This window comes from Anser anser, assembly GCF_964211835.1.
Source record: "Anser anser genome assembly, chromosome: 5".
In the NCBI taxonomy this organism is placed as follows: Eukaryota; Metazoa; Chordata; class Aves; order Anseriformes; family Anatidae; genus Anser; species Anser anser.
In genome coordinates this window covers 48,482,733-48,499,009 of record NC_139725.1, presented here as the reverse complement: position 1 = coordinate 48,499,009, position 16,277 = coordinate 48,482,733, and the positions used below count along the sequence as shown (strand labels likewise).

Below are 16,277 nucleotides of genomic sequence, written 5' to 3'. Positions count from 1 at the left end.
TTGCCTGCCTGAGTTAGTGTCGAATAGTTTTCTGCACAAATTGGACTGCAGTGGACCTACTACACAATGTGTGCTGCTGTAGTAACTGCCAGAGCTGATGCTTCAAAAGCTAATGTAGAGTAAATGACGTATTTAAATAGTTACTGTACTTGTATTTTTTTGTGTCAGACTTCTTATATATATGGAGCTGAACACTATGAAATTAATCTTCATCAGCTTCGATTCATTTAATTTTATTTTTTTTTTAATCTCCTTCCTCCTGTGTTATGTGGATATAGGAAGAAAAAAGGTGATAACTTCTTGTATTCACATTTAGATATACTCTGTATTTTTTTCTCTAAAAGATTTATTTTCAGACACTGAGTCTACCAAAATCATACCCTGCCTTTTCCTTCTGATAGCTATGTAAATACTTATCTTTTGATACAAAGTTGATATTAAAACTTTTTCACTGTAATTATTCAGTAAATTACTTTCTATTTCAGTAATGTTTCAGAGTGCTCTTGCAGGATATAAAAATGCCATTTTGTATTCGCTGTTGAGATGTATTACCTGGTAACAGAAGTGTCTCCTACCACTCTTTATGCATTTTGCTTCCCAATGAGCTCTTAGTGTTGTGTTTGTGTTCACTTTAAAATGCAGTCTCATCCTCTTAGCTTTGTCTTTGTATTCCTTACTCCATTCGGCTTTCAGAAGCATCGCTCACTGTTCAGGCAGCATATTCACCCATATTTTCAGTGTTGTGTTTTTTTTTTTTTTTTTTAACAACCAAGCTGAGCAACTGCAAGAATGATATTTTTTTCTCACTTATGCTTTCTGAAAGAATCATCTGAATTTATTTCATAAAAATCTCCCATTTATATTTCTCTCAAATAATCACTATAGTAATCACTATAGTAATCACTATAGTAGTTTAGATTCACAGTCTGCTTCAGGGTTCAGATGTGCCCATAGTCCTGTGTTCATGTTTTGTATGTGCAACTTGTTGTAAATGTAGTCAAACATTTTATTATATCCAGATATCTTAAAGGTGTAGTCTCATTCTAATGCCCACTTGTAGGGAAAAAAAGTGTCTGCAAATTGTATAGTCCAGTAAAGAACTATTTATGTATTTATTGGTTGGATAGTGGTTCTAGTTCTGTCCAAGAATGTTACTTATCCAGAGTAACTGCCTCACACCCTCAGTTGTCAGCTTTGTAGGGAACAATATTTGTCATTCTCATGCAGTTTCATTAACCTGTCTGGAATGAAGACAGACTTGTGTTGTGTCCTTGGAGGAATGTAGTCCCACCACCCTAATCTCTCACTGCAGTGCTTATCAAAAAAGGGTCAGAGCTGTTTGCAGAAGGGGTCAAAGAAGTACCCTTTGCTAAATGGGACTCATCTGGGTTCTGGTTGGTAACTTCATCAGCTGTTTAAGAATATTCGTAAGTTCTAGCTTTTCTTTTGCAGGGTATGAAAAAGAATAAAACTGATGCAAAAAAAATAGGGCCTCTAAAGCTAGCTGCCCTGAATGGACTAACTTTGACTAGAATGCCTCTGCCAGATGAGGGGAAAGAAGAGTCAACAAGAGCAACAAATGATGAACGAGTATGGTGAAGTTTTTCATGCTTGATTTCTCTTTTACACTAATAATTTTTCAAAATGAATTGCATATGAGTGATGCTTTATGTCAACTTCAAAATGTGTCAGATTCAGAGTAACTCAAACACTGAGAATAGAAACAAAACGAAGACTGAAACTTTTGCTTGCTAAGTCACTGCTAGAAGTATTGGGTGTAACTCAGATTTTTCTTTAAGATTTAAGATGACAGTGATTCTAGTTAGAGTTTGTTCTTAGGAAGTAGAGCAAATTAACTAGCATCTACTGTTACATTTTTATGCCAAGTCTTTCTGTTTCCTCTTTTAATTTTTGAGTTATTTTCCAGAATGCAAATAGATTAAATTTAAAATTCCTAGTGTGAGCATGAACTTGATTGTAACGACTAGTAATTTATACAGTTTTTACAACAAATTGTGCAGTTAAATTGCATCCTCAGGGTACAGCTTGTGCAGAGTGACTTTATGTTTTCCTCAGGTGGATGCCTGAAAGTATAGATGGAACTTGTGTGATCTGCTGAAATTTTAAATCCATTAAATGATCTCAGATCACTGAGAGGACGTCAGGTTCTAGAACAGGATCATTCTTTGAGAAATGTAAGACTTCATTTACTTATGTCAGGTAACCAACGTCAATAAACATACTTCAGCCTGCCTCATATACCATTAAATGGGCACAAAAAAGCGTGAAACATAGTCAATATCCAGCCTGTGAAGGGCTATTTAGAACAATGCTGTCATCACACATAAAACTGGGGAGCAACTAGAGACAACAAGGTCTGCGGTGATTATTGTATATATATTGCAGCCAGTGGTCTCTCTGGAATCTGGTTCTGAGCATGGTCGGGCATCCTCAGCTGCAGACCTCCATCTACCTCAATTTGCTGACAGTCACGGAGCAAGATTAGGACCAGAAGGGAACGGTCACGCTCTCACCAGCTGCAGTTTTAAGGAACAGGCCAAGAAAATTAGTTTCAAGTTACATAGTAGGAATTCAGTCTTGGATTTTGAAGGCTTGGACTGAGATCTCTAGGAGAGAGATTTGACTGTTAACTTTAGCTATGTTGAAACGGCTTTTTGAACTGTATATACTCCTTAAAGATGGTAAGGGATAAAAGAAATTAACATTGTGTTATTGAAATACTCTTCTACATTTAGTACCTATGTTAGTTATTTCCTCTTTCTTGTATCTATCATCTCTTCCTTGACTGACCTTCCTTTAATTCAGCCATATTACTATTCAGCTAGTTTTTTCCAAAGTGCTAAGGGAAAAGCAGAAACTGTAAAGTCAAGTTATGAGGAGGACGGAAGTCACTACACCTTCTCTTCAGGCAGTCATGTAGAGGAAGAATAGATACCACGAAATGGGAGTGATTCCTAAAGCTGTGGAGAAGAGGCAATACAAATCAGACGTGACATGAAAGAAAGTCCAAACTACAGATATTTCGAGAAGACAAAGACTTTATAGTTGCTTCGATGCCTCTTTCATTGCTCAGCTTCATGTTGCTATTAGTTTAAATGAGGAAACTTAGCCTAAAGATTTAAAGGAGTTTGGACAATTAATGTACTGAAGTGTAAATTGCATATGATGGAGGTTTTACACCTTCCTCTGCAGCATTTGGCATCAGAGTTATTTGATACAGGATACTTTTCTGATCTGATACCGCAGAGCAGTTGCTGAGAGAGGCTGGGGACATGTGACATAGATGAAATTTTCTGGCTGAAATCTTACATATTTTTCCTCTAATTATTGTTGGCAAAGAGATGTTGAAATTCCAGAAGTGTCTTATGATTTAGAAAGAACTTGGTTTTGAAAGAATAAATCTTTTGGTGGGCTAATTAAATAAAACAGATTGAATTGTACTAGTAGAAAAAAATCCTTGTTTTATATCTGAGCTGCAGCAGGAGGTTCTAAGAAGGATTTACAGCTGTCTTCAACGTTTAATATCTTCAGCCTAAGAAAATGTGGAGTACTGGAGGTGAATGATAAATTCATCGAATGAGGCAAACATTTTGTTTTACGTCTGTGGAGTTCTTCCTCCATCTAAACATTAAATTTGACTTCATTTTTTGGGCTATACAGTTAAATGAGATTTTTCAAATGATTTAATCCAATGTGCTATATTGAGCAGGATGATTAATGAGTATGTCTTGTTCAAATGTATTTGAGGCAGTTTGTACTGTAGTATAACCACCTGGTTTGATCCAATATTTATTTTCCATCTAGGTTGTCTTTATAGAAACTAAGTAGTTTTTGTTTTTTACCATTAATATCCATAGTCTTTGTGACTTAGTGAAAGATAACAGGATTTTTAGATAGTTTTCACTTGAAAAAAAATCCTGCTAGTTAGAATTGCTTCTAATTTGTTCTGGTATGCATGTAAAACCACTAATAGCTTGCAAAAAGCATTGCAAAAGTATATAGGAGAGGAAAATACATACACTTTATCCTTCATGAATTCTGTTAAAATAGACTTGCGTGAGAATGTGACTTCGTGTGGTTATCTTTGTTCTGTCTTTTAGTGTAAAGTTCTGGAACAACGGTTAGAGCAGGGGATGGTGTTTACTGAATATGAGCGCATTCAGAAGAAAAGACTTATAGATGGTGAGTGCTCAATAGCTCGGCTTCCTGAAAATGCTGAGAGAAACCGCTTCCAGGACGTCCTTCCTTATGATGATACCAGAGTAGAACTAGTCCCAACCAAAGAAAATAACACGGGTTACATCAATGCATCTCATATCAAGGTGAGAGAAAGACTGTTGGAGATTTTTTTTCCAGTTTATATGGTAAATAAAAATGGATTTGGCAATTAATTTTGGTTCTGTCAGATGACTAAGAATCCTTCCCTCCCTCTCCAGAGGTTTCTGTGGGGAAAGAGGGAACCTGTTTTTCCCCGCTACTTAGAAGAATAGTAGAGGGTTAATTAATTATTGGAGAGGTCTTCTGGCTTTCACTTCTATACTGAACAGATCTTTTATATTGATTGTCTCTCTCCCATCTCTTCCATCTCTCTCCTGATTGGTACTAATAGAAGGCATGTCCATTCTTCCCGTAATTAAGAAGGCAGATAACTTTTAAATAAATTGTGATTCTTTGCAATGATTACGACATTTTAGAACTGCAGTGACAATACTAATTATTTCATCCTCTTCTCGTTCTCAGGCTAGATCCACAACATGCAGTAGTCTGGCTCCCTGCTTAAGGTTTTTTTTTTTTTTTGATGGTTAGAGGAACAGATGGAGCCAGAGGGAATTCTGCTCTTTCATAATTTTTGGATGACCCTTTTCCCCAGCTTTAGTTCTTTAAACTTTATTAAAAACAGTTTGCAGGAATTAAAAAAAAAAAAAAAAAAGAAGTTTGCAGGGTGACCTCAAGAACCTACGAGGCAGTTCATTCATTTTCAATCTACTTACTAAAGTGCAACTAAGAGAGTTTTTATTACTTGAGTAGTTGTTATAGTTGTTTTATTATCTTCTTTATAAATCTGATTCTTCCCTGGTGTGGTACCATAGTTTCTATATTTCAACTCATTTCCAAATTTTGAGTAACTCTTCTGACCTTTCTGAAGTAAAATAACATTTTGAGGAAACTTCAGCTAATACTGACTTCTCCTGGTGTGCATAATAGCATTTGCCTCATCAGGGTATGAAAGCTTCTTTAAACCCAAATTGGCCAGGATACCTTAAATTCACAAAAAAAAAGAAATATAATGTACAAATAAGTAAAGAAAATTTATGCTTATCATGTAAAATACATTTATTTAGCTATGTGCTTATATAATTTTAAACATTGTTTCTCTTGATCTGATGTGGCAAGGTGCAGCTAAAAAATGGGAGGCAGTTACAAATCACAGTGTCTTACTTCTGCAGTGTTGCTGTCTGTTTCAGTTTGTGCATCTTTAAATGGCTGACGTAGGAACTGAGAAAGGGTTTTAAATGATTAGTAATCGAGTTTATTTCTTCTTACAGATCTCAGTTGGTGGCATGGAGTGGGATTACATTGCTACACAGGGCCCTTTGCAGAATACATGCCAGGATTTCTGGCAGATGATCTGGGAACAAGGAATTGCCATTATAGCTATGGTGACAGCAGAGGAAGTGAGTACAGACCCAGTCGGGTCTATCCCAGAAACTTATGCAATGATTTTGTTCTGATCCATTAGAGTAAGGGGATCTTTGCTCCAACAAACAGATTAAAGATAATTTTCTGGTGACCCCTTGCCACTCTGTATTGTTTTTCTTGGCAGAAAGCTCTAAATTTGCAGACTCTTTCCTGTGGAAAATAGGTTTATTCAGTGAAAAGCCAGAACACTGTAGTAGCAGTTTATAGAGGAGAAATACAGTTGTTAAAGGAACATTTGTTATATGAGTGCTTTCATGTTTGTTGTTAAGGAGGTGTTTTGCTTTTAAGGAAAGCGGGAGAGAAAAAAGCTTCAGATATTGGCCACGTCTTGGCTCAAGGCACAACACTGTGACATATGGAAGATTTAAGATTACCACACGATTCCGTACTGACTCAGGCTGCTATGCAACTACGGGTTTGAAGATTAAACATCTTCTCACGGGACAGGAGAGAACAGTTTGGCATTTGCAGTACACTGACTGGCCAGAGCATGGCTGTCCAGAGGATTTAAAGGGATTTCTCTGTAAGTTTTATTTAATAGCTTGTTGTTGTTGTTGTTGTTTTTATACCACCTAATATGTCTGCTAAACATGAATTAGCTTTTGATAGCTATGCCAAGCACTCTGCTGCAAAAGGTGTCTTCACACTGGTAAGATATGCTGAATTGTATTTCTGGTGGGAGTACACCTGCCAGTTTGTTAAAGTGACTATTTCAATCTAAAGCAAAATACATAATTTACTAAAGTTCATCTAGGTTAAAACATAATTATACTAAATGTCACACATTTGAATATGTGCCAGCAATAGCAAGATGGCCACAAGCTGTTTTTGGTGGGGGATAGGGGAACAAGGGAATCCATAGAAAAGTTGGATGATTTTCGCATATCTGTATTGCTCTGGTTGGGTTATGACTTGTGATGTATATAATGTATAATTTTTCTGTGGAATGTCATTTGTTAAATTACTACTTTTCCAATGGTTGTGCAGTGTAATAGCATGGCTTATGGAACTTTATTTCCTAAATTTGTCATTCTTATGTTGTTCAACTTAATAGCATACTTGGAAGAGATCCAGTCAGTGCGGCGCCATACGAACAGCACTGCAGATCCTAAAAACATTAATCCTCCCGTGCTGGTGCATTGCAGTGCAGGTGTAGGACGAACAGGAGTGGTCATACTGTCAGAGATCATGATTGCCTGCTTGGAACACAATGAGGTGATCTCTTTTTTTTTTTTTCCTCATGTTTTCAATAATGTTAGGTAGTAGAAGAGTAAATAATCTGCCTAATAAGTATTTTATGGCTGTTCATCTGAGCTTTCCCAAGATGTGGCCTTTGGAAGAGCCCTTAAAATTATGGTTGAAAGCGCTTTTGGCAATTTAACAGAAGTTAATAATCTTCTATGGTTGCCCACTTACACACTTGGAATGCTCAGTTAGGATGTTGAATCACTGAGTGGAACAAGGTATGCCCTGGGCTACAGAGCATGTTTCAGGATGTTGCCTTGGCTTTACCACTTCATGCCTTAGTTTTAATAGTTAATGTTCAAAAACATGTTTGTAGTCAGTCTCTTGTGCTTGCTATTAAGCATTTTTCTTCCTAAGTGTAATAGTACTTGCAGTACAAGTCTCAGTGGAGGACAAAGTGGTAGTTTAATAAAATAAAACCTAGTCCTATCAGCCTTTAGCTAGAAGTGAGCAGTTGTAAAGCAATTGGTAACATTATGTGCTGCCTGAAACTCAACAAATTGATTGTTCCGTCTATTGTTTCCTTATCCTAACGCTGTGACAGACTTTTGCAGTTATTAGATTTGTGAGGACCCACATACCCCATGAGATACGCAAATATTTCACAGATGAGGAAGCTAAGGTAGGCGAGGTCAGCAGCGCAATGAAGCCCATACTGTAGGTATGGGCTGAATTATCAGAGCTGAAATTAGAGCAGCTGATTCAGTCCCCAGATCACTGATACTGTCTTGAATCTCTCTGCTGAGAGAGGATGAGCGAGTCTCCTTGCTTACCAGTTACTTGTAACCGTTTGTTCTCTTCCTCCAGATGCTGGACATCCCACGAGTGCTGGACATGTTGAGGCAGCAGAGAATGATGATGGTGCAGACTCTTTCTCAGTACACTTTTGTCTATGGAGTTCTCATTCAATTTCTCAAAAGCTCAAGACTTATATAATCCCTTCCACTTCCTAAGGGACACTGCAAGAGTTTACAGAAAGAAAATTACAGTTGTCCAGGCAGACCTGCTCCCACTGTTTTTTTCTTTGTATGATGAATCACACAGTTACCTTTTAGGGCTGGTATGTGACTGTTAAATGCAAGTCAATGTAACAGTCCTTGCAAAGCAGGATCTTCGCTGGACTAAATTCTTCCCATGTTCAGCTGCAGCCATATTAGGGAATGATTTTACTTGTACTGGTCTGGAGTACTTGGGAACGTTTTTTAGAGTGGTGTTACTTTGGGCAAAATAAATATCTTACAGAATGGAAGTACATGGCACAATTGTACTAACTTTTTTTTTTTTTTTTTTTTAAATGTAGTTAACTGTGCAAAAGCTAAAATATGTGGATGCACATGGGGAGAGAAACCTGCTCCTTGGGAATGTCAAGGTCTTATACAGTTTCATTCTGCTTTCAATTTTATATTTAGAGCAGTACACCTGTATTTTTTAAAATGAACTTTCGGTTTCCTCTGGTTTACTTAGCAGAACTAGCAGTTCTTACATACTTTAAGTGGTTGCTTTAAGGGCAGTTATTTTTGTATTTTTTTTTAAACAACTTTTTAAACACAGTTATATTTTCAGAGGAGAGAATTGACAATGCTTGAACTGAAAAATTGTGCAGAGAGTACTAGGGTAATAGGTAGTTGTAGAGTGCTGTGTAATAAAACTTACAGGTGAACAATCAAGTTAACTGTTGATAATTTCCATTTAAGTAGAAGCAAGTTTACCTATGGAGTTGTAGGCAACAAGCAGGGGAAAAATATTATAATTATCTACAAACGTCTTGGAAAGAAATGGATGAGAGAAAGTACATATACAGTATTATTCATATATTTAGAGGACAGTTTGATTTTACTGGCTGAAATCAAAGTGGATGCAAATGTTTTAAGCACTTTTTTTTGCTCTGTTATTTATGTAGTTAAACATAGAAACTATAATCATATATTGTTTCATATGGTAATACGCCGTTACTAACCTGTTATTTTAGGAAGAGCCTTTAAAGCTGATGAAGTGAGAGAACCAAAATTGGAGTAAGAAGGTGCATAGTGGTGAAGCGGGAATGATCGTGTAACACATAATGGAGGAGGTGTGGCAGCTATGATTGCTGGTTTACACAGTGCAAAGATGACCATTAAAAATGTTTATGTTCCCAGTCAGGAGAGCCTTTAAAGCACTGGAAGTTTCTGTAGAATCCTTCAGATTATTTTGTTAGTGCTAGAACAGGTTTTGCTAATGGTGTGCAGCGTTGCGATGAAGAATGTTCACAGGGGCCATTTGAGAATGCCTGCAGAATGTAAGAACTCTTTGAGGTAACACTGGAGATGTGGGTATTTTGGTAACTGTACAGCTGGCAGTCAGTGCTTGTGGCATGGATCTGAAGATATCCTGCCTCCGCTAGTTGTATTGTCCCTGACTAGTGTGGGTCTGGTCTAATGATGGTATCCCTGAATACTCTTTTGTCTGTGTTTTTAAAATGGGGACAGTGTGGTTTTACCTGCCTTTTCAAGTGTTTTGAGATGCTGAGTTGAAAATCCCTATACAAAAGTGAGCTATTTGTTCTTAGGTATCTGGTACAATTCCAAAAAACCTTATAGTAGACCAGTCTGCAGGTGTGTTTAAATATCAATTTCTCATGATACCTGCTTAACGAAATGAAATGAGACTGAAAGTGATTTTTTTTCACTGGTGAAGTGATGTTGTTTTTTTCTGACCTGCCTCAAGGGCTTGGAAACTATTATGAATAATTACCCCACCACACCCCCCTCTTCAAAGCAATGATTGTCCTCTCAAAGCATTAATTAAAATAGTCATAAATAGGTTGCCTCAATTTCCTTTGTAATAAGCTACTTGTATAAAGATAAACACAAGGTCCAAATGACTTTGTGCTAATATGTCGTTCTATAGACATGTACTGGTTTAAAATACACTATAATATTCAGCTAGTGCATTTGGTCGTCTTTCAGACAGTCCAAATTGTTCTACTCTCAGTAGCAATAAGATTGAATATTTTTAGATGGGGGAAAATGTTCTTTTTGTAACTATGAAGTGCCTAGCAAGTATTAACTACCAGATGTAAAACTGGAAGGAACACTGCCTTATTCCAGAGGACACCAGCTACTGAAGACTGATTCCTATATATAGTCTTGCAAGCAAACCAATTCGATGCATCTGTGGTAAGAGAAGTATCAGTGAAAGAAACAAAGATATTTGGTCTGTTTGTATTGTGCCCTGTGTTTAAAAACATTGCTTTTTTTCTTTTCTTTTTTACCACAGTTCACCTAAGTCTTCAGAAATATTTGTGAGTGGAAAGGTACACTCTAGAATGTAGCTGGTACCGTTTCCAAAGTTTGAACTGTGCTCATAACATGATACCTGCAGCTTTTAATGAAATTATATATGGCCACAACTTCAAGAGACGCTTTCTATCGATTCAGCCGTTACATCAGATTTAAAGCATTAAAAAGAGCAATTAAAATAAGCAATTTAATTCCAAATTTGTGTGGTGGCTTCTGAGGTGGTTGAGGTCTTTGAGGTTGAAAGTCTTTTCTTTTGGTTCTGTCTTCTGTCTTGCTGAGAGGAACTGAGTTCACTTTTAGAGGTGGTCACTCTCTAAGCTGGTAGTCAGTTCTGATATTTTTAAGCAATAACACTGCTACCTCCTCCACTTCAGCTTTCAGATCTGTCCATCAGCAGTACATTTCTGCATTGACTTCATTTGAATTTTCCCACTGAAGATAGCAGGATTGTTTTTATATGTAAGCATATGTCTCCAAGTGAGCATTAAAAATGAGCAGTTTCTCTTCTGAAGACACCAAAAGAAATGAAACTCCACAACCTCCTGTAATAAAACTAATTTAATTTAAAAGCATTGTTTAGATTCTCAGATAACTTCTTTTAAAAGAACATTCAGTTTTTAGCTGTTCTGAGCCTTGAAAGGGATGCTTTTTACACGTAGTTGCGCTGGATGCTTTGTAAAGTGTTGGACATTTTAAGAAAATTCATTGCCCAAATCTAGTCACAGCCTTAGCTGCAGGTGGATCTTTCTGTCAAAATCTTAAAATTCCCCTATAAGCCTGTCCGTTTTGCCAAATATGCTTCTGTTTGGATGGGGAGGAAACCAGATAATTATCACGTAAAATTTGAGTTGACTTTTTTTAGTGGAAAAGTTCCGTGAAGCTATTCCTGAAGTAGATGATGAAGAGCAAGATGTAGGTGTCTAGGAATGCCAGAGTTCTCAGGGATAAATACAGGTGCTATAGTACTGCCAGGAGACAGACTGTCTTTTGTGGGCTAGGTGGAAAATGCCTTTTAGGATCAAATTCTATGAAGTCAGGAGAAGAACCTATGAACTGTAGTAAGGGCTTCTGACACTTGATTTCTGTCTTGCTTGCAGTGAGGAGAGATTTGTTTGCCCAGTGAATCTTTGTATTCTTGGGCCCACAGCTCTTCTCTAAAAACAAAATTCAAAGCCCTGTTGATTGCAAAGGTGACGCTGACTTAGCAGGCTTTGCTGTAGGCTGCAAAGCACGTCTCACTCGTCCTGTGATGGAGAAGATCCGTGCTACAAGTTGGAGTTCTGCGTTGCGTTGCTGCAGTGTGCAGAACAGTGCTGTCCTTTTTCTGCTGCACGTAGGAATGTGGTCTCCACTAGCAGCACAACTTTTATGCCTTAGCATTGCTCTCATTGTGCACAACTGAATGGTAAAAACTACAACTGCAGGGCAATACAGTTTAGATTTATAAATGTAAGTAACTAAAAGCAGGTGAGCAAGGCAGAGTTCCTGTAATTTCTGTGGATGATGAAAAGTTGTTCTAAATTATCATTAACATTTTTATATATATATATAAAAGTAAATTAATAATAACTAAGATTAAAATGTGTGCTAAAATGGAAAAATTCTTGGCATTTTGAGAAAGTATGTATTTTTTGGCTCCTCTTGTAATCTTGTGTATTTTTATTTTTTTTTAGTGGATTACATTTGGAGCAGTTTTCTCCAAAAATAGCTTCTTAAATCCAATAACTAAGGCTACCAGAGGCTGCTGGTACATTTTTCTTGTTGGAGCAGCTGTTAAAGTTGAGTGGCTCATAGTTTTCAATGGCCTTTGGACCAAACTTGGGAACTGCAGGGTTGTTTATCATACAAGTTAGCTGTGTAATGGGACCTCGGTTTTAATACCAGTAGTGTTACTAAAACCCTGGAATTAAAATAGTGAACTCATTACTATACTGCAGTAGTTAGCTCAAATTACTAATTTAAAAGGAACAACAGTTCAATTGCTAATAATTCCATGCTTTAGGTGGTTGTTTTTTTTCCCAATATTTAAAACTCATGCAAAACCAGAGCCCAGTCCTGCAAGACGCAAAATTCCTGCAGTTCTTCTTGATACTGTGGGAATTAAAAAATGCTTATTGCCAGTGAAAGTTTGAGCCCTTAAAGCATGAATATTCACGTCTACTTTAAATTTAAATACAGATTACAAGAATTAACCAAAAGAATGCAGCAGGAATGTGCATACATGAAACTAGAGCATTAAAAGGAAAAGTAGCTGAGATAGCTTGGAAGAAATTCTCCTTTGAAAGTACAAAATGTTGGAACTAGAGAGCATGGATTTGAGGAGTGACTGAAGGCATTTGGAGGAGGATTTGGAACATGTTGTATCCACAGCAGAACTGCTAGAAGGGTTTGATTCATATGGTATGTTTTTCATGGCATAGTAGGGTAAGTGAGCATGTAGTCATAGGTGTTATTTTTACAGGCTTTTTAAAATGTGATTTTTGAAACTCCAAATATTTTTTCAGAAGCTGTGTTATTTTTAAACATATTCTTTTCCAAATAGATGCAATGTAATCTGTCAGCTCAGTTTCTGTTTACTCATTAAAGGTCAGATTTTCGAACCGTGGTCTCTGGTTTTCCATGTGCAAACTGCAGGGTGAATAAGCATACATGCAAATTTGCACTGATAATTTCTAATGGATGCAGGTTAGACTGTTTGGAAGTTTAAGTAATTTGTGAATGCATTTAGGTGTTTACTGCAGGCGTGAATTAGACCTGGTTAAGGTTGGGTTGAAAGTCAGGTCCTTGAAATGTGGAGTTTTAACATGTGCTTACAAATATGTTGCAGTGCAGCATTTGCCATACACTGATATTAAAACTTCAGAGAATCTCTAATACTGTGCTAGGGTATAGGAAAATATCTTAAACTTTCAACAGCTTTTGCAAATATGTCTGTAAAAAAGATTTCTTACTAAGATCCGATTGGGGACCAGCTAACTTGGTGCGTTTTGCTGGCATCACATACGTTACCTTAAGGTCTACAAGGACTGTAAAAAAAAAAAAAAATCTTAATTTCTATGAGCATTTCAAAAAACAGTTGCTAAATGACCTTTGATTCTGTTCTTTGCTGTTTTCCACATGATGCTGCATTTAGTGGTAAAGAATAACCTCCAGTGTATTTGCTCTTTAGAAGTCCATTCTTCAGCTCTAACTGGGGAACGAAGGCAGAAATAAAGTGCAAAGAATTAACAGAGTTTACAACTGATCCAGCGTGTGGCAAGTTAGAGAGCAAGTCTGTAGACACCGTAATGTTGTTTTATTTCAGATAGGCGGCAATCAAAACTACCAAATTGTTACTTTTACAAGCACAGTTTCAGAAGGCGCCTCACCTTTAAAAAGGGAATTTAAATGCTGTTTTTCCATGTGGAAATATTTAAGAAAAAAAAAATAGGGGATTTTAAAGTATTTAAAGACTTCGCAAACACTGTTCATTTTTAAAATGATAGGAAACTTGATAGGAAAATAACATGTAAAATCCTCCAGTCTGTCACATTGCTAATCCTGAATAATTCTGGCAGACAAGGTGTACATGCTGTCTCTTTACAAAGATATTTCCTTAAGTTGCTTTGAAATACCCCAAATCCCTGTGTCCTCTTTATGGATGATCTGGGGAGACTTAGGTGGAAATTTTAGAGACTTGAACTTGCAGATCAGTATGTACACTCCTGCATGTTGCTGAAATCTCTTCTTTCACCTAAAGCAAGTTGTGTTTGAAGTCCTTTCAGCGGTTGTGTAGGACTGAGTCCTTGCTGTCAGAGCAATACAGGATCTGGCTCTGTTTTCTTCCATTTTCGTTTGAGCCAATATGTGAGGATTTAAATGGGACTTTATTTAAACAGTAGCTACATGAATTTTCAAGTATTATTTTCTAGTACTAAGCTAGTGGTTAACACGTCTATTTTTGCTGTCTTGCCACCAATACTGTAAAAATGTATAATCAAAACAGCTTTAATTCTTGTAAAACTGAAATTGGTTTGTAAAACAATGTACAAATTGTGTTTCATAGACAGAAAAGCTTGTATTACTGAATGTAATATATGTGAAATGAATATATAATAGTCTATTTTTGCCATGAAAATAAATATTTGAAGCAACTATGAGTTTTTATTGTTCCATTATTAAAAGAAAAATCAGTGAACTTAATTTTAATGCGCAGCCCTAGCCTGAGACTTCACCTTCCATACACAAAGATGTCAAAGCTCTGCAAGTGCTGTCTTGCATTTTAATATGAAGATAAAACTTACACTGTCAGATACTAATGGTTCTCATCTTTGCGGCAGGAAGGTTTTGTGACTGATACTCTATCATCATTTTACATATTTTTGCATTTTCAAAGGACTTTTTTAGTACTAAAGATTCGATTTCTCTTTTACCTTTAAGCAGAGGAGGGATAAAAATGTTTCACAAGTTGAAAAACCCATTCCAAAAGCAGGTGAGAAAAGAAACAATCTACTGTATACTTTGTATCATTGGAGCTGCTAGCAATACTTAATAGTGAAGTTTCTTCCTTTTGTAATTGATATTTAGTCAAAAAGGGAGGTGATACAAAAGGCACAAGATGATGGGTGAATTGTATGCTGGATGCTGCAATTGCACACCGGACAGTTGCATACCCCTTGTCTTTGCTAAACTCCGAATACGCTGCCTACTTACCTATTTCAGGAAATACTAGTCTTTTAATAAGAATTTGTCTTCCAGACATGCTCAGTTTGATGGCATTAACCCACTAATGGTAAGATAACTTACCAACCATCTATATACTTGTCTGATCAATTCCCAAGTCCTGGGGAATGTCCTGTGCAATGTTCAGTGTGTGCAAAATGCTTTTACTTGGCATGAATCCAAAATCAAGAGGAAAGCATGACTTCTCAGGGTCCTAGGCATATGGTAAAAAGCACTCAGCAATTCTGATCAAACCTATTATTTGTACTGGTTTTGGACCTGAGGGAAAGGTCTCTTAGAAACCAAAATTTCCCCTAGATCTAAAATTACTCTAACCTTTTGGACTGTAGCTGTTATTTTCCAGCCACTGCAAAATTGCCAGCAGAGCCTCATGGTGGCCAGAGCTGGCTGATAGCGATTCTGGGGTCTGGCACAGGCAGCTGGCATGTTCCTTGGGTGGGAGCTTGAGGACTTGGTACAAGAGGAGCTACGGGGAGCTAATAGGAGAGGTTCCTCAACCAGGTGAGACTCAGGAGAGCTGAAGTAGCTCTCCTTCTGCTGTTAGGGCTGTTTAAATCTAGCATGGCTGTAGATAGGTGAAGTCTGTGCGAAACTCAGTGATGCTAGGTACTAGCTGGAGGTTTTGTGTGGGACAGTTGCTCTATTCAGGATACGGCTTTGGTTTGTTTTTTAAACACATTTCAGTTATCGATGACAACATATAAATTTGTGTTTTCTCTCTTCCAATATTGCTACGAACATCCCCAGAAGGCTGGATTCTGCATGAAGACAGAAGCTGCACAGCGCCACGAAGTTGTTGCCAGTTTACCTACAGCAGCCAGAGAACTGCTGGCGGAGGGCCGCAGTTCACAAGTATGATGTCAGTGATGCAGGTACCAAAAGGGGGAAGCTGTTGCAGGAGAGTTGGAGCTGAGTGAGAACTGGATGAAAGACGGATGTTCATCAGCTCTGAACGAAGCAAGGTACCCTGTGTTGCTGTAATTTCTCTCGGCTCTTGGGCAAGGTGAACCTTCTGTGGTCAGCACTTGTACGTGACGGCAGTGTTGTGGTTTCAGGGGAGCGTAAGTGCTTAGGGAAATGCTTGTTCTGATAGTGAAAGTCTAGTTCTGTCATTACTACAGTTGCTTTGAAGTAGCCTCGTTAATTCAAAGAAAAACCAAGAGTAAGTAGGAAATGGGTGGCCCTGGGACTATTTTATCGCAAAACACCTTTGCTTTTCAGAGCCACGTAGCAGTGGCTCTGCATGAAGATCTGCATGACAGTCCTGCAGACAGATACCTACATTTTAGCCAAACATTTGCCGTCCCCAAC

General features: G+C 37.4%; 1 protein-coding gene across 5 annotated transcripts in view; it reads left to right on the top strand.

The window, feature by feature from the left end:
• PTPN21 (protein tyrosine phosphatase non-receptor type 21) overlaps nucleotides 1–14,378 on the top strand; it is a 46,401-nt gene extending 32,023 nt beyond the window's left edge. For all 5 annotated transcript variants that reach the window (XM_083836490.1, XM_083836489.1, XM_083836488.1 and 2 more), the window contains 6 exons: nucleotides 1,453–1,590; nucleotides 4,122–4,343; nucleotides 5,568–5,696; nucleotides 6,010–6,244; nucleotides 6,776–6,936; nucleotides 7,774–14,378. In XM_083836490.1, the coding sequence (XP_083692616.1) occupies nucleotides 1,453–1,590; nucleotides 4,122–4,343; nucleotides 5,568–5,696; nucleotides 6,010–6,244; nucleotides 6,776–6,936; nucleotides 7,774–7,902 (1,014 nt within the window). In that variant the 3' untranslated portion in view covers nucleotides 7,903–14,378. The remainder of the gene's footprint in view (nucleotides 1–1,452; nucleotides 1,591–4,121; nucleotides 4,344–5,567; nucleotides 5,697–6,009; nucleotides 6,245–6,775; nucleotides 6,937–7,773) is intronic.
• The last annotated feature ends 1,899 nt before the right edge of the window (nucleotides 14,379–16,277 follow it).